This window comes from Necator americanus, chromosome II, assembly GCF_031761385.1.
Source record: "Necator americanus strain Aroian chromosome II, whole genome shotgun sequence".
Classification (NCBI taxonomy): Eukaryota; Metazoa; Nematoda; class Chromadorea; order Rhabditida; family Ancylostomatidae; genus Necator; species Necator americanus.
This window is the reverse complement of record NC_087372.1, coordinates 32,295,986-32,321,908: the sequence shown is the minus strand read 5'-3', so window position 1 is coordinate 32,321,908 and position 25,923 is coordinate 32,295,986. Positions and strand designations below refer to the sequence as shown.

Genomic DNA, 25,923 nt, shown 5'->3' with positions numbered 1-25,923 from the left:
TCAGTGGATAGAGTTGATTGAGATGAGGCTAACAGCTCACAGAAATTGCCAGCTTTCTCCGGCGTATACAAAAGAGCAGCTCTTGCCACAAGCGGGACGCCTCCCTGCCATATGAGCCGACGAAGAGAGGACATCATGATAGTGTAAATATTACAAATAATTATTTTCCGAGATTGAAACAGAGTGAGATGCATTGAATATTGTAATATATAAATGAATATATATAAATATATATATATATATTGAACATGCTTGAAATATCTGTAATATAATTGTTATAATAGGAATATAACAATATAATAATAATAACACCATATAAATGTGAGTATAATGTGATGTAGTTAGTAATAATAAGATATTCCTTTTATATTCTTCTTCTCAGGTAAGATACTCACAAAAAATCTTGAAAAAATTGATTTGTACGTTTAGAAAAACCGCATTATTTTTGGGATGACCGAATAAAATGGGGAGATAAAACAGAAAAAGCAGAGAAAAGAAAAACAAACAAATAAGCATGGAGAGTCTTCTTTTTTGAACCATGGCGCTGAACAAACATGGAATCCTAGATTTGATAGAGTAGAGTTCAATTTTAGGATTGTTTTTTCTAATTGTTTTGGGTTACCCGATTGTTGATTCCACAATTTTCGGTCTCTTGGTGCTTTCGTATCCCGTGATAATTTATCAACCGATGTGGAAACGACCAAACATGAAGCTTATTTAATAAGGTAATCGAAGATGTTGCAATTGTTTAATTATAAGTGGCTTACTTCAGAAACTGACTCAGAATTTCTGAACTCCTGTTGTTTCTCTTTATATCTGTTCTTTTTAACATTCTTATATGAAGTCAAAAAGAGTGAAAAGAGAAAAAAAAAGATCAAAGGATTACAAAGTTTGTGGTGTCCCTTGTTCTTGGACGGTCACGTTAGCTTGGCTTATTGGTCACTGCTACTTCCCAACTTTGTTCTAGCAACAAAGTCAGGAGATTAGCTGGAAAAGTTGATGGAGTAGCAGATTTAGCGAGAGGATTTCACGTAACGCATCATATCATGTCGTAACATATCGCTCCGTTTGCTATCCTACCTGTTCCATTAGGAAATACTTTGTAGTTATTAATCCAGGGTCTGGTTTCCAAATCATTTATCGGGTATTAGTTTTTTTTTCGTTACGAAGCTATTTTATGCTTTTAAAGGACATAGAACAGAATCCTACGACTGCACAGTGTATTCTATGTTTTATTTCCAACCAGCCTTATCTTCAGGCGGGTGAATCTTTTCTGGAGATCGTGTGTGAAGTTGGGGCATCTCGACGCGAACACCAGTTCCAAGATAGCGTTGGGATTTGTGGTTGTTCTTGGTACCGCTTGACACACTACCGGCAGCTACCACCAGCTTCGCTGCAAAGATTATCTCTTAAAATTGTTGTAACACGGACCGGATATCCAGAGATGCTGTTACCTCGCATAGCGTCCTTGAGACCGATATAAACGCCAACAACTGATCTTCTTACCGCTGAAGATAAAAGAAGTATTGACCATCCCGAGAAGAGAAATGCTGAAATTCGAAGTTCACGGATCAACACATCATCTACAGTAAGGTCGAAACGACATGAAACACGGTGTAGTTGTGTAAGCTGGTGGGTTCGCCCAAACAAATGCGGTGGAGCGTGGCGGTTGGGATCAAAGTGGGACCATCGTGACTTACAGCAAGGAATGGTGTCAGAAAGAGTTCCCTCTAGACTCTTACCACTACGCTAAGCCGCATCGCTTCGATCGCAGCCGCTTACGCAGTTGCACCGTGCTTCATGTCGTTTTGACCCTACTATATGTACAATCTCCGCCAAGAGCTTCGTGTCCCTCGTTGCACTGCAACCAACTGTTCTTGCTGATTCACTTGTATGCCGTGGACAAGTGGACAAATGTGGACAAGCGGTAGTTGGGCCACATTGCCGCAACGCACAGATAGTCGTAATGCGACCGTGCGTAGGGACAAAGATTTTGACGTTGACTCTACATGGACATTTGCATTACTGTATTAGCAAGTGACAATAAACTTACTTAGGTCAATAACGATTTGTTTTACGCAGATGGCAATGAAAAAATGGGTTCGAGACATCACACTGTAGTTAATCAATAGGTACAACGGTATCTAAACTTCAAATAAATTGTGTATATCCATAGAGAGCACGCGAATCATCTCTCACCTCAGCAATAGCCAATAAGAAAGTAGTAAGTGAAGATGTTGTGCCCACAATCATCAAATTTTTATCAACTTTACTCCATCGCCTTACACTGCTTGTGTAGGAAAGAAATTTGAAGTACGTCAATATAGTAGTAAATAAGATGATTAGTGCACAAATCGATATAACAACCATTGTTGTGAATGTGATTGAGCACTGAAAAAAAAAACTAATCCAATAAAGTTGACTAGCTATACATAAAGAAATGATACTTTTCATTTTTCATTACATATTCGTTCTAATTAAAATTTCATTTTAATTAAAAAGAAATGACACATGATCATTTCCGGCAGGAGCAAAGATGATTTGTATAAAAATCCAGAAAGTCATGAGCTATGATTTAAATTGATAAACGAGGGAAATATCTGGGAAAGCTGTGGATAAAATCTATCAATGTCGGGCTACGTGGACGAGTTCACCCGCTCTGATCTTCACAATTACCGCACGTCAATAAATGTGTGGTTGGGTCAAAATGACGTTAAACGCGGACAGTTGCGTAAGCCGCTGCGCTCGAAGCGGTGCGGTGGAGACAGCGGTTGGAGTCGAGGTGGGACCATAGCGAACTGCAGAGATGGGTGGCGGTAGCGAGGATCCTTACACGATCCCAACCACTACGCTCCACCGCGGCGCTTCGAGCGCAACCGCTTACGCAACTGTCCGTGTTTCGCGTCATTTTGATCCTACAATATTTATACATATACAAGTATTTTTATGCGCGATATCGACAACTCGTCCAAATGCAAATTTATCTGCAGAAATGATTTTACCAGGGTTGCTATCTTCGAGGGTAATGGGTAAGTCCTTTTTTGCATTTAATTTGTGTTCGCATCCAACCGGACCTTTACTCTTAAAACACATACGCAAACAGAAATAATGAGCTAGAACCGATACGACGAGCAACTCTCATGGGATACCTTAGCCATTGTTAGTGAAAGGTGTCGTAGACGATTACGGTAATCTTCGATCAAAATGAAAATTCGTGGATTAATAAAAGTAGCAGCAAAGCAATTAAATAGAATGCGGATAGAGACAGCATGCGGAAGTGTACTGAAAGTTCCCATCAAACAGATTTTTTTTTTAAATTTTGAGACTAAAATTCTGGTAAAGGAAGGAGGACAACCTTAGGTTACCACTTCTAGTATGAAAGCGAAATTGTTAAATTGTTTTGGTCATTTGGATGGATTTTGAGACCTACACATGTATGTCCCAATCCTGTCTTCCCACATATATCAGCTGAACGCTGATAGGTGAAGCACGTACAGGAATCAAAGAGAGGAATCTAATGGTACATAAGTTGTCTTGAAGTTTCCACTTTATGAGCAGTTATGAGCAAGCGACGGTGGCCGACGGTGCCGCACCGTCACTCACCGTCGGTTTTTCAATGTTCATGCAGAGTATTGTAATTTGTGAATTAGGGTTTTGCTGCCAATTTACCCGGGGAAAAAAATAAATTTTGACTAGGTTATACATACATGTGATGATTCTAATGCTCATCAGACTTTTTCTTCTTGAAAATCAGAAAAAAGTGGATTCGGTGATAAGTTTCTTTTTTTTCTTCTTTCTTTTTTAGTTTTTTTTTCAGTTCTTTCACGAGTTAAATCATTGATGCAAGTTACTATTGCTATTTGTGCAAAAAAAAAATTAGGAAATTGGGATAAGATTGGATAGAATCACTGCGACACCTCATTCTGGTGATAGATTCGAATAACAGCTTATTTTGTCTTACAAATACAGTCTCCGCCAGAATTTTTGGCAAAATGGAGACCATAGATGAAAATAATGGCCTGTTCCATATCTTTTTCTCAGTAATCCAAAAGTGAAAACAAACGCCTCGAAGGCATTGTGTAGATTTTTTCCTTATATTCCCTCTAAAATTAACCTTATTATTAATTAAATTTTACTAAAAAAAAAAACTCACCAATAGATTTGGTAGTATCTTAACATATTTTATGGTTAGACCTCCTAATGTATAAGGAGTAAGAAATGATTTAGTAGGTAGCAAATACCAGGTAGAACAAAAAGGTAGTAGGAACGTTAACAACATAAAGGTCTTCCAACGTTTCTCCCATATCTGAAAAATATACTTTTAATAAAGAAACAAATAAAGTACTATTAGACTAAAATCAAAAATACAGGCTTTGTAGTATGAATGAAACAATAGCATCCCTCTGAATTCGCTATTTTTTCCTATCTACTGTTCAGGAAAAAAGTAAAAATTATTTTTGTTATTCCACCGAATCCAACTGTTCTCATAGACCTACTATGGTTTTATGTGATCTTATAATAAAATTTCACATCTTAGCAGAAACACAGTTATAAAGTTACAGAAAAAAGCACTACAAATTGTCATAAGTGAGCCAATTTTCAAAAGAGAAGAAATTTTTGCAAACGCTTCGGTAGAGAATGCTGTAGGACATTGTTATAATTTTAAATGGCTTTCCATCGAAAAAGGAAGAAAAGTATATTCTTGAGCGATTTACTTCAATTTGCCAGGATAAATTTCTATGGAAATTGTTATACGCGATGATTATGATTTTTTATGTGTGCTTAAAGGCACCACCCCACGAATCAGAGGTGGTAAGGATTTCAGGTGGAGTATTCGCAGGCGCGATCGTAGATTATGAAGAGGACAGTGATTCCGTCCATTTCTTCCTAATTGCCGTAAAAAAACGGCCCGGAAGATGCGGCACGTGCACAAGGCTGGCGTGCTCCAATCGAACTCGTTGTAGAAAATAGCGCGCCAGAACGCTCGAAGCTGTATCTTCTGGGCCGTTTTTTACGGCGATTAGGAGTAAATAGACCGAATCGCCCTTTGTTCCATAATCTACGATCCTGTATACGAATACTCCACCTGAAATCCGTACCACCTCAGATTCGTGTGGTGATGCCTTTAGGTGTTATTGTGCTGCGAGAAGGGAAGTTTTTCATGGTGTTAATTGTTGAAATGTGTTCGTGTGGGAAATTGTTTGAATCGTAATTTTTGATTTTTAATGTTCACTCTTCAATTCACATGAATTTCCAGATGAGCCCTTTGTTAGTGCTGTTGATAAAATGTCACGTAGCTTTTTGTTATAGCTAGTAGTGTTTAATTATTTATCTATTTAGTAGGAGTAGCTAAAAAATATAACATGGTGAATGGTCTCTATCAAGGTCGGACGGATCAAATGAACCATATTTTTGTTGTCCGAACCAGGATTAAAGGATTAAAGAACAAAGTATAAAGCGCACGGCGTTAATCAATCCTTTTGGAGGTACACTTGACTCCAATTTAGAACCGTTTGAGGTTTACGAAGGCGCATGCAGCCTGACAATGACTTGCGGTTGGTTGGCACAAGGACGGATTCGAACCACTGACCGTCGCGGTAGAACCGATCCAGAAGTGAAAAATGAAAATGAGAAATGGATCAAAGCCTGTTCAGACTCATCGTTGTTATACTTTATTAGATTCTAGCCACTCTTAAGTTTAGCACATCAAAATATTATTTATATTAGTGGTCGCTATTCAGCTTTATAACATTTTATGTAGGCATTTTTTTCAAAATTTCATTTTCGTTTCAAGTAATAGAAAAATTTTATCCCACTAGGAAATACAACACAAACACCGCGACTTATGTTTAGGCGGGCGAACGTCTCACTTTCCCTCTTTCTCTCTGCTCTCCATCTCTGTGCCTCCTCTCCGTCCATGCTCTCTACTCCAACTTCAAACCCGAATCGCAGTTCTCCAGGGTAGATACGAGCACTCTCGTTCATGTATATACTTTTAAAAGCAAAAAAGAAAAAAAAAGTAGGAACCAACTTGTTTATAGGATGTAGGATAGACGACGGCAGTCATTCTATTAATAGAAAGCACAGTAGCCGCATAGAACTGAGCATGTCTTGAGAAGGTCATGACAAATTGCACCCCGGAAAGCGCATACGATCGTTTTCCCCACAAATTCAGCAACTCTGTGCAGAGATAACCAGTTCCGATAAAACGAGTGGAAAGCATATCAAAGCACCACATCACCACCATCTGCGTCAACAAATTATTTTTTTTCTTCGGAGCAAAACAGCTAAACACAACCGTATCACTCACCGTTATTGAGTAAGCAGTGTAGATTTTGAAGAAAGCCGGCTTTAAGGAGGCATCATTTCTTTTCATAATAATAACCACCACAATATTCATATGTAAATATACTGTAGGGATACCGTAGATTAGAGGTATAAAGAAGAATAGTCGTTCTCCAAAAATATATGCTCTATCTTCACATTTCTCGATTAAATCTGGATCTATGGGCTCAGATGTTGCCATAATTCCTTTTTTTTTGTTCTCTGGAGCGGCGATGGATGTTAGAATCAAAGATACACTGCTGCAAACACAAAAACTAACTTAGGATTTTGATAACAAAGAAAAAAGAATTAGGACCAATCAATGCAGAAAAATAAACAGGGACAACGATGCATTTTCGTCGGAACCAAGAATATTAGTCGTTGCGTATAGCATCGTACAAATTCAACTGGAAAATATCAGGGAAATGAATTTTCAGTTTGCGCCAAAATCTCTGTACCGTTTCGTATGATCAAAAGGCTCAGCCATAGTTGCGTAGGCGGCCGTGTTGGAAGTCGCGTTGACGAACTAGCGGCTACAATCGGGGTGGGACCCGCATCGCAACAGTCTGAGTGGAACTAGTGAGGATCACAGCTCCATCGCTACCCCCTATTGTGCCGCTTCCAGCGTAGTGGTCTGCGCAACTGCACCGCTGTTTTAAGTCGACTATTGTCGTTTCACGACTTCCCCTATCCGATTCTATCAAATTCTTTGTGAGTTGGCGTGAAATAACCTCTTTCTGACTTTATACTAGATCCCTAAATACTGGAGACCGCATTAAACCAAAGCTAGGATCAAACTAAACTAATAGTAATTATAATGTAATTACTAATAGGTAATTCCAAACATAGCATAACATAGCACACACACACACACACACATGTAACATAGCATTACTTATGCGTACAGTTCTATTCGATGTGTGATGTGAATAGGCAGAAAATAATGAGGAGGGCTTGGTTGGCTAGCAATAATTAATTTTGTCAGGGGACCTGTAAAAGCAGCTCACGTGTTTGCTTCAGTTTATGCGCGAGCCTTGCGGAAGAATAGAGCATTGATCTACCCAGAAAGAAGTGGATCGATTCTATCACAAAAATTTGAAACCTGGTCATGCTGGTAATGGAAAGGAAGATGAAGATGTAAGCAATGAATAGATGATGAATGGTAAACGATTTCTGAAGCGAAAAAATTGAGTGGAAAAATTTCATTGTGACATATAACAGAGATTCGGATGCGTCCAGGGTGTGTCTAGCGTCGATGTCTGAGCACAGATAATCAAAGCAGTCGCATAAAGTTTTTTTTTTGTCGCGCTATGAAATATCCGCCCTAGACGAGATGGCCGGAAAGGACGAGATAACGAAGCGAAGGGTTAATTGCGTTATTAGAGGGAAAACGTCTAGCGTAGGGATTTGAATCTATTCGGTATTTTTTGCGATTCATTACGTTCCATTTGATAGATTTCAAGAAAAAAAAACGTTTCTCTAAAGTCTCTTCCATAAAATAATCTAAGCGAATTGATTGCAAAAAGAAGACATCTTATATTCCTAAAAAACCAAAAAAAAAAAGAGATAAAAATTGAACCGAATAAGCATGTGTAGATGGAAATTCCTCTGAAATATTTCTTTTTTTTTCGATGACATAACATGATCGATAAATGCCAGGATACAAAATTTTGTATCCAGCTATTACCATATTTGACCACTTTAACAGAATCGTAGCAGCACTTTGAAACTACTGGCCGTATTTTTCTAATGCATAACTTTGTATGTTATGTACATATACGATGCGAAATTCACACTGCATTTGAACAAAACAAAGGTTCGTTTTTAATTGTTTTGAAGAACGCCCACGAATCGCTCTTTCATCATCATGTGATTATTTTTTAATAGAATACGAATAAACAATGCACAGTGGAGAGGAAAAAATACGGGAAATTGTACAATGACGTTATTAATTATTAAACAGTGGTACCATGCCACTAATACTACACTGCATTACAGTAATGTGTACAGTAATTTGAATAAAACATTCCTGACAACTTACCGGTGTTTTTAGCTAGAAAACTCTCTCAACAATGTACTCGATAGATCGATTGACGGAGATCATTGACCATTTTGACGGCTATTGAAATAAATGAAAATCCCGAAACGATTAATAGCGAGGAAGGAGCTTACAGAACAATTCAATCGTATTGGCAATACGAAAAAATATAAGGAAAATAAAAAGAAGGACACTAAAATGGAAACGATAAAAGTAAAGTAAAGGATAAAGTGTCTGGCGTTAATCAATCCGCCTGGGATTGGTTAGTATATGCCACCACCTTTAGTTCAATTTGAAATCGTTTGAGGTTTACGAACGTGTAATTGGCTTATACAATGACTTGCGGGGGCTAGTCGATGTGTCAAGTCACTGACTATCACTTTTTAAACATCTGGACAGCTGCCTAAGAGGTAAAAGCTTGAAAAACCAAGATGACTGAGTTTTTTTTTATATATATATAAAAGTTTTTTTCCTCATTTCTTTTGGATGAGCATTGATTGGTCATAGGTAAGCGATTATTGTTCAGCTCTTGTCTCCTATTAATTATTAAAATACAAAAAGAAAACACAAAAAAAAAGACGCAAAGTGCGAACATATCCTTCAGTACTACGACAACTTTTAACAACAAGCACGGTAACAAGACATCTTCAACCTCAACAAAGCATCAAATTTGACAATCTATTCAACATCAAATTTCCGTTGCTTTTCGGATCGCTTCTTGTGGAGAGCGCTTCACTATAAACCATTTTCTCCTAGCCTCTGTTCTCAGCCTTGCTTTTGATCATATTATTGATTTTAGTAGTAGTGGCAGCATTATCCGCTGTTATCGTTCTTCCTATAAGAAATGTTAAGAAAAATGGTTTTTCTTCTTACAAAATCATTTCGATATGTTACCTCGCATGGATTTGAAGTATATTTGAAGAATTGAGCATCGAACGGATGAGGAAAGAAACGTTATTGACCATGCAGAGAAGATAAAAGCTGCAATTCGAAGCTGTTAGAAGCTGTTTGAACTTATGAAACAGTGGTACTTATGTTTGCTCGAGGAATTGATCGAATGGTAGATGGATTTGTAATAATTGCCCATCTTTCCGCTTAGAAGCAGTATACCACAAAATTGACGACGTTGGCATCTCTCCAGAAAAGGTGGAGACAGAGGTGTAGATTGCGAGCGTCGGATATGCGCATGATCACATCGATTCCCTTAGTTGTCTCGGAAAGTGGTACGGGAAAGTGGCACTACTGGTCGCTTTTTTCTTACGATGCAGCTTAGAACGCCACTTTGTATGCGCATATCTCTCAGCAGTCTATCCATTAGTTTTACTTGAACTGCCTACTGCGAAAACCTCACTGATTGGGGAAAGACAAAGAAGGTCCCGGCGAATTCGCGGCGAATGCCTCCGAGACATGTATAGCGTTTAGTGGATATCTCGAGGGACGCCCGAACATACTTCGACGAACCCACACTCCATTCGTTCGTAGAGACCCAGACAACCGTCTTACATGCTATTTTGGCCATAGAGAAGCAAAGAACTGCACAGTTATAAGGAAATATATAAAGAAGACAGGTATGAGTTGTCGGAATTACGCAATCAATTTAAAACAATGTACTTAATAATATATGTTGCTTTGTGTGGTGGTCTACTAAGACAACGAAGACCAAATTCGTCTAGATGTTACCCTCAGAGGTCTAGAAATTTCATCAAAGGCATCACTCCACGAATCTGAGGTGGTACGGATTTCAGGTGGAGTATTCGTATACGGGATAGTGGATTATGGAGAGGGGGTGATTTCGTTCATTTCTTCCTAATTGCCGTAGAAAACGGCTCGGAAGATAAGGCTTCGAGTGCTCCGCTGCGCTATTTTTTTTTTACAACGAGTTCGATTTGAGTACGCCAGCCGTGTGCACATGCCGCATCTTCCGGACCATTTTTTTACTGCAACTTGGAAGAAATGGACGCAATCACCCCCTTCTCCATAACCTACTATCCCGTATACGAATACTCCACCTGAAATCCGTACCATCTCAGATTCGTGGGGTGATGCCTTCAAGTGAACTCTTTTTCTCCCAAGTGGTCAGATATAGAAGGTCCCAAGGTCGGAAAATAAATTAGTCTACAAAACAACTTGGAAATTACAAAATAACGGTGATTCTCATTCCCGGTGATACAGCGTATGATTAGCGGTATATTAGCGTTGTCAACAATTTAGTCCGTAACAAAGGTGAACCCCTTCAGGACACTCACCATCGCTAATTGCTCTCCCGAGGCATGATCTGGGCATGCTCGAAAATCGGCTCGGACCCTCTTTACACACATCCTCAGTGATTATGCAAAGGCGTTTACAAAGGCGGCGTATTATGGAATGACTCATAGGAAAATTCGTGCAGGAAAGCCGTTTTCCAAGACAAATAGAGGGAATTGAGAGTGTGTACACTCAAACTCGTTATCTGCACTCCAAACCCTATCTTCTCTCAGAAAGATACCATTATTGTCATTCGTGGTATGCCGCCTTGAACATTTCCTATATCAGTTGAAAAGTTCGACTTTCAAGGAAGCTCAGCATAGTTGAATGTAGTATCGAGTTTGATAAGCTGTACACAAGTTGGCTAAATAAATTTATTGGCCAACGTTTCGGCAATATCGCCTTCTTCAGAGCCTGAAATGGGCTATTCAATCTACGATTCAAACGACCAACCTCTCCACAACTAAACTGATAAACTCCACGCCTCCTTTCAATCACCAATTTAGCGACTACACTGACTGTTCACCTTAGATCGGAGACGGCTAACATGGACCTCTGAGATCGATCACGAGGGGGAATGGTTCGAATGTCACATTCGGATCGGAAGAACCATTCGAGATATCGCACGTGTTCCCGCGTTATCGACAGACATTCGCATTTGCGGTTCATTTTAGGGTTTTTGGCTTGGATCCAAAAACCCTAAAATGAGCATTCAGTGTGGTCGCTAAATTGGTGATTGAAAGTAGGCGTGGAGTTTAATGTGGAGAGGTTGGTCGTTTAAAGGCATCACCCCATGAATTTGAGGTGGTATGGGTTTCAGGTGGCGTATTCGTTCGCAAACCTCAAATGATTTTGAATTGAAGTGAACGTGGAGACACATTCCAAGTGGATTGATTAACGCCAGAAACTTTATCCTTTATCTTTTATTCTTATACGGGATGGTAGATAATGGAGGGGGGGAAGGGGTGATTCCGTCCATTTCGCACAAGGCTGGCGCGCTCCAGTAGAACTCCTTGTAGAAAATAGTGCACCAGAACGCCCAAATCCGCATCTCCTGGGCCGTTTTTTTACGGCAATTAGGAATAAATGGACGAGATCACCCCCCCCCCCCCCCTCTCCAAAATCCACTATCCCGTATGCGAATACTCCACCTGAAATCCGTACCACCTTAGATTCGTGGAGTGATGCTTTTAAATTGTAGATTGAATCGCCCATTTCAGGCTCTGAAGAAGGCGATATTGCCGAAACACGTTAGCCAATAAATTTATTCAACAACCTCGTGTACAGCTTACCAAACTCGATACTACATCCTCTATATCGCTTGCATTGCCGCAGTCCTGCACACGGTCGTTCGAGTCGACATAGGTAGTGACGTTTCTATATGAGTGCTAACCAATTACGTACTGATGTCAATGACGATTTGTTTCACACATATACTAATGAAGAAATGTTTAGGAGACAGTATAGCGTAATTGATTGACAAATACAGTGGTACCTGTAGATAAAAATTATTCCATTATAGGTAGTGTCCTCAGCAACAAACTCACCTCAGCAATCGCCAACAAAGATGTGGATACTGAGGAGATCATGCCTATAATCAATAAATTCTTGTCAATTCTGCTCCCGTGATGATTCTTATGCGAAGCTAATTTAGAATAGGTAACAACAGTAGTACATAGAATGATAAGAGCAGAAATAAATGCGACAAGCATTGTTGTAAAAGAAATCGAGCACTGAAATAGTAAATGTAATAGTTGTGAAATGATGTTGAGGCTTCTTTTCTCCCTGAAAATTCCTACGTTAGTCAACCTTAACAGAACTATATTTCTTATAGAATGTTTTGGGGACTTAAAGATTGAGGATGGCGGATGAAGTCTCTGGCTTATCTCTTGGGATGCGTCAATGCGTTTGACTGCAATTGGGAGTCGTACCAATCTTCCAAATTAGGAGGGATGATAGGTTTGGTTGGCAATATAATGGTTTCGAACCAATCAGAACCGGACCTCTTACCGACCGCGCTACACCACAGCGCGAAATAGACGAAATTGATATAGCGAACTTCCTTCGCTATTGAATTAATGCCATCTCATTCTAAATCTTAACGTCATCGAGTGAACTTCTTGACAAAATGCCTAATTATCCCGAGAAGAGTTCATCGGCTTGTCGATGCAGATGATACGCTATAGTGTTCATGCAGACGACTAAACCGTGAATCGCCCTCCGTATTGGATTTCCACTGACTCGTCGTGCATTGTGGTCCAGCTCAGAGCCCTTGTTTCTTGATTCTCCTTTATAATGGGATTCCACTAATTTGTCTTGTACTCTGGTCTTCCTCTAGGTTGTTGTTTCATTAATTTCGCCATATAATTGATCTCGCTTGGTCTTTCATCTCAATCTTCCTCTCTTATGAAGTTTTTTTGTGCTATACTCACACGTGTCCTTTCTCATAATATTCATCGCGTTATACTTATGTGCGTATTTTTCTGTATATTATTTCTATAATAAAGGTTTATCTAGTTACACAAGTAAGAGCTGTGCAGTCACTGCCCCGAGCGGAACTGTGAGTTAGTTTGTGACTGGGGGAATATGGATCTGATGACCAACGCGGCGACTAACCGAGCACCTGGCTAAGATATTCGACCGTTTTCGGTAAAGGGCACCACACCACGGCACCAAACTGACGACGTCGGGATCTATCGAGGAGTAGATAGGGTTCGATTAGATTACGAGTATGGTCACGCTCAATTTCCTTCATCTGTCCCGAAAGACGATGTGGGGAACGGCCTTACTTACCATTTGTTTCCACGAAACACTCAGAAACATACCAGCACTGTGCATGTGCCGCGAGGGTGGCCAAAAATCAATTCAGTCCCCTCAGCATCCTATTCCTATAATGAGTAGGCTGCTAAGAAAATCGCATTGGGTCTCGATCGGACTCGGTGGCTCTACACAGGCCGCGATGTATGCCTGTCCTTGGGCGTGCACGAGTTCAGGGACTGACAGCGCTTGTCGGTTCAGAAAGGTGTTGAAATTTTCCATCCATGATGGGTGGGGTTGACTTCCCGACAGCGACTCCGTTAACAGTGTTAACAGTACTCTTCATCTTTCCGCTATACAGCATATGCAGAGTATAAGCTCTTACCGGGCTCTTGTCCTCCCACGCTTTCTCAAACTTCTTCGCTCTAAACATTCGTGCATTTGGTGAAAGAATCAAAATCATCCATTCTCTTTCTGGTCCGTAATCCAATATCGATCGACACGATAAGCACGACCACCACTTGCAGGTAGCAATCAGACTTGTATACGTGGTTATTGAATAATGGATGTATAGAATTTACCAAATATATAGTTCAAAAGTAAAATCATTGATAGATTCATTTCTGTTATATTTATCCTCGTAAGGAAAAATACATTGGATGTGGAGTTTGCGGCCGTTCTGAGAGGAAGTATTGCTACCTTTAATCTCCATAAGAATGCGGTGAAAAATAAGTTATTCCTACATTTCTTCAAATATCCAGCCGCAAAACAATAAACTGGAAGTGGGAAAAGGAAGTTCAAGTCACATACCAGAGGGTTCATCATAATTTTTACATATTTAATTGTTAGACCTCCCAGAGTATAAGGAATGAGTTTCGTTAGTGTAGATATTAAGTACCATGTCGTAAGAAGAGGTAGCAGAAACATCAACATCATAAATGTAATCCAATGGCGTTCCCATATCTGAAAACACTTGTCCTATGAAAAAAATCACACACACATATAATTTATTCATTTTGTTATGAAGCTGTGGTAGTATATTTTATCACAGTCCACAGAAATCCAATAGATTTCTTAGTAATTTAAAGACAAACTTATACTAAAAAAAACAAACACTTTTATATTGTGCTGGAAATAAGACAGCAGTCATTCTATTGATCGAGATTACAGCAGCACCGTAGAATTGAGCATGTCTTGAGTAGGTCATGATGAACTGTACAGGAGAAAGCGTATACGATAACTTTCCCCATAAATAAAGTAGATCTTCACAGAAGTAGCCGATTCCAATGAAACGAGTTGATACCATATCAAAACACCACATTACCACCATCTAAAGAGCAATTCTTTTCTTCGGTGCACAACCACATCTCTCTTCTTACTAACCAGCATTGAATAAACTGCGCAAATCTTGAAGAAAGCTAGTTTTAGCACAGCATCATGTCTTTTAATAACGATAACCATAGCAATGTTGACGTGCAAGAATATTGTTGGAATACCGTATATCAAAGGGACAAAGAAGAATAACTCGTCAGCAAGTTTGTAGGTAGTGTTCTTACACCCATCCACTAAATTCCAGTAGTTGGCTGGAAGGTTAGACATGGTTCTGTATCAGTGATCTACACAGTCGCTGGTTTTTGGTGCCTAGAAGATGTATTACGAATTGTTTAAAGGAAGAAATCCCAACAAAAATTTGGAAACGGTTGGGAGGTAAGTGGGACGATGCTTTCATTTTTTAACAAGACCAGAATTCTTTCTAAGAAACAAAATGTGAAATTCAAGGTTTGAAAAAAAAGGAGCCGTGAAATGCTTTCAACACAAATTAATAAACGGCCATCTTAGTAGAGATCGAAAAATGTGATTGGACATCGACTAGGATCACAGCTGTCCAAGAAAAATCTGATATAGAACCTTGCAAAATATAACGCATAGACAAAACAACATAGACTGGAATTTTTCAAGTTATGAGCAAGAAAGAATAAAAAATAGAGTATAAAGTAAACGGCGTTGTTCAATTCCTCGTGAGTGCGACTTCAGTTCAGGATCTTTTGAGGTTTACGAATGCGTGGGCGGCCTTACAATGACTTGCGGTGGCTAGCCGATATATTTTTTGTTTTTATCCTCTCTCTCTACAACAGTTTAGTGGCGTAAAGGTGACTCTGGGCGTCGAACTGCGATGCATAGTGGAGGCACGTCATCTGCCATGGCCTCTTAAGCTAAGAAAGAGTTCGACACTTCCGACGTTCCGAATTCTCGGAATTCCTAGCTAAGGGCATACCACTGCCAAGATTCACCACCGTTTCGCCAAAATGTCGCAAGGTGGCTCCCTGATCCATATTTTTTGCATGATGACCTGTGGTGAAAGCTAAGCTCGCCACGGCAAGGCTGCTTACTCCACCACATATTCACCAACCGAAGATGGTATTTACTTGACGTCTATGTGTTAGCATCTTTTTCTAATGGTTCTTATCTTCGTGCAAAAATGCGACATAGCCACACGATGGAAAAGAACATCTGCAATCGGCAACGAAAAAGGATAGTGGTCGTGTATGACGATTGCATATTCGAGGACTCCTCGTCCCAAGGTGACTAACACATCGAGGAGGACTCAAACGTGGACTACGATCTGGAGCTCAAAGGACCACGAGCCTGTGCTGAACGTGCCTCAAAGGCGCGCACGACATGCATAGAACTAATTTCGAAAACCACTGAGGAATTGTTAGAAAGAAGAAAGACTTTGAGGCTTGATCCGAATGTCCCGCACATTGAGTGATTAGTAGCAAACACTAGCTGCAAAAAATCACAAAGAAGAACGAGTCTAAAGAAATGCCGCGGGACCTTCGTGTATGTAATATTTTGCTGACAGCCTCACTGAGCAAAGAGGCTGAATGAAGCCTAATCTCAAGAACAAGTTAGATTTCATCTGGATTTCGGCTGCATGGAGCACATCCAGACCGTGCCGAGGGTCATAGAGGTTCCCCGGGAAAACCGCCTGTCTTCGTCGACTGTGAGAAAGCCTTCGACAGCGCAGAAACAAATGTTGTACTGTTAGCGCTGGTCGATCAAGATGTGGACGTGTCATATATGAGGACCTTAGCCAATTGCTACGAACGATGCACCACCACGATACGGCTTTTCGGAAGTCCTCTCGAACCCTCGTTTTCGCAAGCAAGAAGAAAACGCAGTGAGCGTCACCGAACGCCCAATTGAGAGAGTGATGCTAGGAGTATCCCCCTTAACAGTGAGAGACGGAATTCGAAGTTCTCTCCCACGTCAGCAAACGAAGATTAAAGATGCCGCTGCGTTTGGCTAAGCAAGCAAAATAGGGTGGGTCAGGCACGTGATGCACTTCAACGACAACCGTTGGACCAGAGTCGCGAGCAACGGGGATATAAAGAAATCTGGCCTAATGATTGGATTTCTTCAAGGAAAATTTTGATGCTATTCGTCTCTATCGCGGAAGGAGAAACCAGTAGACGACTCTTTCACACGATCACGACAAATGGAAAAATTACTGGCACCCTCCGGAACCGTCCGAAGACCAATGTGAGTCAAGGTTATCAACGTGAATAAGACTGAGAGACATGACAAGATGTTTAAGCAAAGGGGTCGTAATCTGTGGTTTCAATGTATTAAGAAAGAACGCTAGAGTGGATCCCAAGAGATGCTAAACGCCCTCGAGGGAGACCGCCAACGAGATGTGGTGACGTGTTCGCTACACGGATGGACCAGCTGAGAGCTCAGCTGGATACGGAACATCTTGGATGACAATGGCGAGGGAACGAAACAAGTGGAAGAGATGCTGGGGCCCACACGTTCAGTGAAGACGACCCATCTAAGTAAGTAATTAATGTGTTAAGAACTTATTTTTCTCTTAGACATAACGAGAAATGATTAGTTAAGGAGAAGTAGCTCAAAAAATTTGTGGTAGTTGCTGTAAGGAAAGTTATGTTCTCAATTTCTGTACTCAGATGGAATGTAAGAAACAAGAATCGATAGGAAAGATTTATGAAAGACATTAGCCATTTGCTACGAACGATCGAACGATGCACCTATGGTTGCAATAATACGGAAAATATGAGATAATTTCCGTCACGAAATTATTTGTTGTTTTGAAAATATGAACCTATTTAATGATTGAAAATGTGTTGAGATGTCTGAAATATTATAACAATAAATTATTTTTCACTACTGATCATTGTCATGGTTACAGTTTTTACCTGATTAAGTTTTGCAAGAAAACACGCAACAGTTTTTTCAGGAGTAATTCGTTCATCTCAAAACAATTTTAAAAAAAAACAAATAAAAAAGAGGAACGAGAGCGAATGAGTCTAAAAAGATGCAAATTTCTTGAGACAAAAAAACTTGCTCCACAGCTCAATTCACATTTATTAGATGCCTAACAGTTTCCTAGTAAATGTGAGTGGACTTCAAGGATTTGATCCACCGTTGATTTTCTTTTTTTTACGATAATATTTTTGTAAACCATTTTTCACATCGAACTTTTATTTTTTGAAGTTGGGATTTGTAAGTAAGGACCAATCTGAAACGGTAGTTGTGATAGATGAGAGAACATGCTGCGAAAGTTGTAATCCCTGCCGGATCACCTGCAATAACTTTTCTTTTTTCAACAAAAAAAAACAGCACTAGAGTATGGGGAATAAATAAGCAAATACGATAGAGAAAAATTTATTATGTACACATAAAAACCATCTATATACAATAGATAATGGGAAATTTTGAATTATTATTATTATCGTTTGAGAAAGGAATACGATAGGAAAACTCTAGAAAGTTTCATGTTGCGATGTTTCTGTGGGTGCTCAGCGGAATCAGCGAATTTGTTCGTTTCGTCAGCATAATTCGTGGCTTCTGAAATGAGAGGAATATTTGAGAGCATAAAAATATTTCTTTGAGAATTCTCGCGTAGACATGAGTTTTGTTTAAAAGCATCACCCCACGAATCTGAGGTGGTACGGATTTCAGGTGGAGTATTCGTGTACGGGATAGTAGATTATGGAGAGGTGATTGACTCCGTCCATTTCTTTCTAATTGCCGTAGAAAACGGCCCGGAAGATACGGCTTCGAGCGATCCGGGGCGCTATTTTCTACAACAGCACGGAAGACGGTGATTCCGTCCATTTCTTCCGAATTGCCGTAAAAAAAACGGCCAGGAAGATGCGGCGCGTGCACAAGGCTGGCGCGCTCCAATCGAACCCCCCTCCCCACAATCTACTATGCCGTATACGAATACTCCACCCGAAATCCGTACCACCTCAGATTCGTGGGGTGATGCCTTTAAGAAAAAAGAAAAAGCATTGAGTAAGTTCCAAGTTCGACCTTCTTTGAATCTTGGCATCGTAGAGTTTGATTGTGTACTACTTTCTTAAGCTGAACCAAGATTGTTATTGATCTTTATTCTGGCTAACGTTTCGGCGTCGTCGCCTTCTTCAGAGCCTGGAAAAATCAAAGACACGTGTAATCTACTTCCTCAAACGCCTCGTCATTCCACAAGATATGATTTAGCAAACAGATTATTTAAAAGCAACGTCAGAAAAGCAGACCAGCGCTCACCTTGATAGCCACGAAATCGTGATGTTAGCGGACCACCAGTTGTGGGAGTTGCGCCGCTAGTATTAACTAGTAACGATGCCCCCGCCTCTGACCCCGTAGGTCAAAACCCGCAAAGGTCCTGATATGGCGCCAGCTCGTTGGTCACAGCGATGCATTCTTCTTTACGATTCATGATAGGACTTTTTGGCCGTGATATAAAACGCTTCCAATGTTTTTCGTGCTAGAACGTCTGATTCGCGTGCCAAGATAGTGACAGCTATCTTGAAAGGGGTGTTGTCATGACACTGTCTGCGATGAGCACCTAAAGGGGATGATGTTCTTGATTTTACGAGCCCGTCTAGGTGCTCCTTGACGCGGATGCATAGTGATCTTCCTGTTTCGCCAATGTACTCAGCCCCACATAACTGACAGGTGATTAGGTAGATGACGACAGGTGATTAGGTGACGACAGGCGGGTCTGCAAGACTCAGTCAGAGTAGTGGACATACCACCTGTAAACCTGAAGCAACAGCTAGTCCGCAATCGCGCATATGACAGACTTTGTGAGACACCGAATTGCATCGTTTGTCCAAACGGGAGGCAGGGTGATTGCGTGGTATCGGGGGTTATCTACCTAATCACCTGTCAGTTATGTGGGGCTGAGTACATTGGCGAAACAGGAAGATCACTATGTATCCGCGTCAAGGAGCACCTAGGCGGGCTCGTAAAATCAAAAACATCATCCCCTTTAGGTGCTCATCGCAGACAGTGTCATGACAACACCCCTTTCAAGATAGCTGTCACTATCTTGGCACGCGAATCAGACGTTCTAGCGCGAAAAACATTGGAAGCGTTTTATATCACGGCCAAAAGTCCTATCATGAATCGTAAAGAAGAATGCATCGCTGTGACCAACGAGCTGGCGCCAGATCAGGACCTTTGCGGGTTTTGACCTACGGGGTCAGAGGCGGGGGCATCGTTACTAGTTAATACTAGCGGCGCAACTCCCACAACTGGTGGTCCGCTAACATCACGATTTCGTGGCTATCAAGGTGAGCGCTGGTCTGCTTTTCTGACGTTGCTTTTAAATAATCTGTTTGCTAAATCATATCTTGTGGAATGACGAGGCGTTTGAGGGAGTAGATTACACGTGTCTTTGATTTTTCCAGGCTCTGAAGAAGGCGACGACGCCGAAACGTTAGCCAGAATAAAGATCAATAACAATCTTGGTTCAGCTTAAGAAAGTAGTACAGAAAAAGCATTATTCAATCACATTCACTACCTAGAAATTTCAACCCTCCTAACATCCAGAAATTAGCTATAATACATTTTAAGGACAACGGAGACATTTCGACGCTTGGACACATATTAAAAGTTCTATAGTGTTGGCTATGAACGGAAATAAATAGTGGATTATCAGAGAAAGTAAATATATTTTCCTGTTCACACGTTCCCATCTAATCTCAGGGATTTTTTTTTTTGAGGGAGAAATTTGTCAGTACTTATAACTAATAACTTTGGCAAAATTCTGGTGAGTTCTGCAGTTTTCTGTTTCTCTTTGCTGTTTTATGGCAACCTGTGGGTGTTTTCAAATAAATAAATAAATAAATACACCGCATACATGCCGAAAATTCTCAATTTAGAGTGCAAACCACGACCGCTCACACCTGGCTCATGGCGGCCAAAAATGAGTGACCTACCGGTGCATCACGATATCGCCAACATGATGCGAATCCCACTCTCAACTTCTCAAGAACTCAAAGAATGAGGTTTTTTTCGTAAAGTAATGAGGGAATTTGAAGAAGAGAAAAAAATTCTCAATCCCTAGATTTAAGGGGACTAATTTAACGCATTGAAACCAAAAAAATTCACTTAGTTATTTTTTGTTCAGATTATCCGAGTTCATTCTCAACTTCAAAAGAACTCAAAGAACTAACATTAAACGGTGAAAGGTTAAACATGAAAAATGATAGTTGTTAAGAAATCGAAATTAAAATATTCTTTAAAAATGTACAAAGGGATTATAAGAACAGGGGATGCAAAAACAGAGAACAATTGAAAAAAGGCGCTTATACGTGTTGCACTCACATTTGTCTGGACTCGATGATGGCGTGGTGGGGTCGAATTTGAGACTTCTCCTAGAAATTCATGGATTTCGTCTACAAACGGCAAGCTAAATTATTAGAATGGAAATTATTAGGTTTTGAACAGCCAAAAGTGCTTTTACAGAGTTGTTGTTTATTTTTCTGGTTTCTTTTTGATTTGATGTTTTCTATTGTTTACTTATTTATTTACTCATTTACTCAACTATTTACTTTGCTCATTTACTTATTACTTCTTATTTTGTTTTCTTAATTTCTAAATTACTTATTCATTCTAATTTTATCTACTTTTTTCTACTTGTCATCGGATGAATCCTACTATGTTTCACACTACATATTTATTGTATTAACGAGAGACAATACGTATGGAATCCTATTTATTATTATTTATTATTATTATACTATTATTTGTTAGTAAATTTACATTAGCACATAAAGTAAGGATTAGAAACTAACAAAAACGATGAGAAAGAGCTATAAGGCGAAAAATACTGCCACTGGAGACAATGCGATCCACGGATGGTCGTAGTCGAACTTAGATAACGGTCTAGTGCAATACTTCAGGAAAATCAAAATCGCATCGATCGCATGAATGATCAAAACGATCAAAATGATCGGAATGATTATAGTACGAGTTAGTGTGTTAAAGCACCGCAAACGAACAATAATTATCATCTTTTGCCATCTCTCCCTCATCTCCTTCTCCATTTCACGAGTTAGACCGTTCAAAAATTTCTATTAGTAGAGAGTAGAAATTCTCTGAGTTTCTCAATTTTATGTAAGTCTATTTTTTCTGAGGGCAGGGTTTGTGGACACAAAAAACAATACATCGGTTAGTGGTTACATCATGCATTGAAACGACATGGACCACAACTATGGGTGACAAGCGGTTTTTTCCCCATAAGAAACCTATCGTCCCACTCTGTAGATCAAAATCCGCCGAGATCTTGATCTGGAGCTGGTTTATTTATGACCGCAATGCACTCATTCTCTTTTTTCGTCTTTAGACTTTTGGCAGCTATCCAAAATCTCTCTAGCGTTCTGCTTTGTGCTACGTTCTTGGACACCAGGGAGCTCTGTGCTATGTTCTTGGACCTCAGGGACAGCATCATAAATTCTATCCCTGTTTCGGAGTTGTCATCACATATTCTACGTTGCTAGAAATATTTCTTATTTAAAGCCAAATTATACGTCGGGGCGGGTGTGGCGCAGTCGGTTAGAGGTCCGTTGTAGCCACACGGTCGAGGGTTCGAAATCGCCCTAGTGCAAACCAAGCCTTTCATCCCTCCGGGGTACGATAAATTGGTACCAAACTTGTCGGGGAGGATAAAAACACTGACTTGATCATCGGCTGGCCCCCGCAAGTCATTGTATAGGCCAACACGCGTTCCAAAACCTCATCGACTACGAATTCCAGTAAAACGCGTTGGCGCATCCCAGGTGGATTGATACGCCAGTGACTTCATCTTTTTTATACGTCGTTATCGTATTTCTTTTTGTTTCATAACACATGTTACAATTCGGGGAGTGAGTAAATAAATAAATAATTCGCGTGTCTTGCGGCTATGCGCACCTACTTATTAGGTTCTCCCGTAAGTTTCTTTCCACAGTCGTCCTCAGTCACCCGAATCCTAGGTCAAAAAATCAGAATCACATGGATGGACGAATGGTAGAAATCTTAAGGATAAAGTGTCTGAAGTTACTCGATCCGTAATCCGTTTGGGATGTGCCACCGCATTCACTTCAATTCAGAATCGTTTTAAAGTTTTCTTCACCCTACGAATCTAAGGTAGTGCAGATTTCAGGTGGAGTATTCTTATAAGAGACAGTAGATCATGGAGAGTGGTGTGATTCCGTCCATTCCTTCCTAATTGCCGTAAAAAATGGTCCGGAAAATACGGCGCCGCACAGGTGTCGCCCTCCAATCGAACTCCTTGTAGAAAATAGTTCGCCGGAACGCTCGGAGCCCTATCTTTCGGGCCGTTTGCTGCGGGAATTAGGAGGAAATGGACGGAATCATCCTGCTCCCCAGAATCTACGACCCCGTATACGAATACTCCACCGGAACACCGTACCACTCCAGATTCGTGGGGTGATGCCTTTAAGTTTACGAATATCTACCCTATACAGCGACGCGGGGCCTACCCGATACGCCAAGTCAGGAAGTCAGGAGTTTTATCCTCCTAGACACGTCTGGTACCAATTTCGACCCCGGAAAGATGAAACCCCTAGTAGGGACTAGGGCGGATTCAAACCTTCGATCGGTCGTCTGAACACGGGAGCCTCTTACCGACTGTGCCACACCCGCCCCCGATGAGCGCGAACACTTTTGACTAGTCTGACTATAGTACTGATTCGAATATTTTAGTTGTTTGAGCAAAAAAAAAATCAAAGAAGTAGAAAAAGAAGTTATGGGACAACCTAATACCTCTTTGTTAATGTGTACATTATTGCAGGTATTGATTGGTAGCAAGAAATGTATCAAAGGCTACAATGTCAAAGTGACTCTCTCGGTTGTTTTTCACATTAACACTAGAGGAGAGGGATGCGGAGATGTTTAGCTCATTCCAGAAAAACGCATACATCGTCAAGAAGGCGTCGGCTGAGAATAATTTATGGTGGTGTTTGACATCTGACTATACTGACGTTTCATGAGAGCATTTTTTTTTAAAGTACCGTAAATTTATAGTGAAGGAAGTATAAAGACAAATGTGGCTTTTTTGCATCAATTTTACTGAAAACCACCTTTTTTAGCAAAAAAAAAGTTCAAAATATGAGGAGTGCAGGGTTTGAATTTCCAGTTGGGAACAGTTCCAAATCTTTCCATCCTGCAAGCTGCCATCCCACAAAGTGGTGACACATCCATTCCTTCGTTTTTTTCCCAGCGAAGGATCTCGGAGGAAGAGGAAAAAAGAAGAGTGACATCATATGGATTTTATGCGTTTCATGCATTTCATTCTAGAATGGGAAAATCAACTAATTGTAAAAACACTGTAGAAAAACATAAGAATTCTATAGTACATAAATATCCAAGCTTCTGATAGAAAAAAAGCAGTAGGTCAAAGTTTTGTTTCAATTTTTTTTTATTTGGCTGCTGGATTCCTAACTCAAGTCGGCTCCTTCGATGTGAACAGGTCACAAAAAAGTGTTAGACCACTTTACTGGTGTTTCCTATTTTTTTTTTTGCTTCTAATCGATAAAGTCGATCATCTACGCAATAGGATAATCGATTTATTGGAAGAATGAACAGTTGTTGTGAACTTACGTCTCATTGTTCCTTGCGATTGTGTCCTCTTTTTCGGTTTTTCATCATCAGTTCTCATTGGAGGATATTTGGATACGACATTTTGGCACTGAATAAAGTTTTTTCTGTCCAGGACACTATAGAAACACTCAGCAAATCGTACTAACAATATTAGCACCGTCAAAATCAAGTAAAATAATTACTGTAAGATCAGAACATTATAATATACTCAATAATAATATTATTATTGAGACATAGTAATTATATACGACAGATGTATGCCAAAATAATCGCTAAAATTATGGTAGAAAAAAATAGAGTCATAATATTAAAATTCATATCCACAATGATAATATTATTCAAGTTATAATATTAAATTCTCCAAATTGTAATTTGGCCACATATTAAGCAATCATAACGACCACTGCAAATATTATTTTGTAACTATAATTTGTCATTTATTTTCATTTTTTTTTCTCTTTTTTTCTACCGTTATTTTATCACGTGTTGGTACAATTTCTCAGACTACATCACAAAAAAGTGCACATTTCTGGTGCTCAGTGTGTGAAGAACAATTAGCAGGGGCCAGTTCTCGCACACGGAAAAAGCCCTACAGATTGAAGAAATACTTCAAGGAACTGGGAACCACTATACCCCAAGTGCAGAAACATGAGATTTTCGAGGGAAAAAAAACTCTCCAAAAACAAACAAACCTCAGAGTGCAATTCAAGTAATCCTCGATTTGCTTCCGGTGAACTTGACGTTAAGCACTGTAACAGTCGAACGAGGTAATCGTCGCCGAGCTCGGCTTCGATTTGATCAACTTCCTTCTCAAACTTCAATTCATCGGCCGCTGACATCCTGGGAGAAAGGCAGAATTTGATATAGAGACTTGAATTCGAGGAAGAAAATTCGACAGTGGGACAAGAACCTAAAAAATGCATGAATTGAATAGGAAAATAGCTAACAATGTTAACGTCGAATACGTCGAAAGCAACAAGTATTCAGAGATCACTGTTCAACACTTCGAATGACACTTTGAACGTTTCCAAAAACAATTTGGTAGAACTGGGGCGTTTTGACTTCTTTTGGACCACATATTCCAACATTTTAAAGATATTAAATATATTTTGTTACGTTACTACATCACAACAACCTTTTTTAAAGAAGTAATGAAAAAATTCAATTGGTGTGCACGTTCAAGCAAAAAAAAACACGCAGAAATGTCCATAATTTAGCGCTAATAATAAATACTAATAATAAATATTATAATATAATAGGTATTGGTTGTATAATGGTATAACAGTAAATATTTAGTACCAATAATAAATATTAATAATCGAATCGTAATCCACTAATGAGTCATCAATATTTAAATTAATAATACATTTAAACGAGGTTCTAATCGAATTTGGGTCAATGCAGCTCATCTGGGCAGATATTTGAATGAGGGAAATATTCAGTCGAGGAGCGAACGCTTTGTGCAATCTCGCAGAAAAGAACGAGAAGGCAGCGCTGCGGGCGCCGAGCATTTTTCCTTAAACGATCAAAACGAAGAAGAAATTTTATGTTTCTGTTTTGTTGAACAATAAATCAATCTCGTGTGTAATAGTTTTTAAAAAAAATGGTTAACATTTGATGGCCACAAATGAAAAACCAATCCA

At 39.8% G+C, this 25,923-nt stretch overlaps 1 protein-coding gene across 3 annotated transcripts; it reads right to left on the bottom strand.

Moving 5' to 3' along the window:
• Positions 1–1,232: 1,232 nt before the first annotated feature.
• On the bottom strand, positions 1,233–25,119 carry RB195_020160 (uncharacterized protein; the record flags this gene model as incomplete). 3 transcript variants are annotated; one of them, XM_064188341.1, is made up of 14 exons in its annotated part: positions 1,233–1,393; positions 1,455–1,550; positions 2,054–2,144; positions 2,200–2,391; positions 6,032–6,247; positions 6,311–6,411; positions 12,011–12,101; positions 12,154–12,339; positions 13,608–13,788; positions 14,215–14,326; positions 14,540–14,693; positions 14,747–14,928; positions 24,281–24,368; positions 24,973–25,119. In XM_064188341.1, the coding sequence occupies 14 exons, from the start codon at positions 25,117–25,119 to the stop codon at positions 1,233–1,235; spliced, it is 1,998 nt and encodes a 665-aa protein (XP_064044222.1). The 3 variants fall into 3 exon arrangements, with proteins under 3 accessions (XP_064044222.1, XP_064044224.1, XP_064044223.1); XM_064188343.1 differs by lacking the exons at positions 12,011–12,101; positions 12,154–12,339; positions 13,608–13,788; ... (3 more) ...; positions 24,281–24,368; positions 24,973–25,119 and having other exon boundaries at positions 6,311–6,400; XM_064188342.1 differs by lacking the exons at positions 1,233–1,393; positions 1,455–1,550; positions 2,054–2,144; ... (8 more) ...; positions 14,747–14,928; positions 24,281–24,368 and adding exons at positions 18,214–18,232; positions 21,002–21,051; positions 21,472–21,489.
• Between the last annotated feature and the right edge of the window lie 804 nt (positions 25,120–25,923).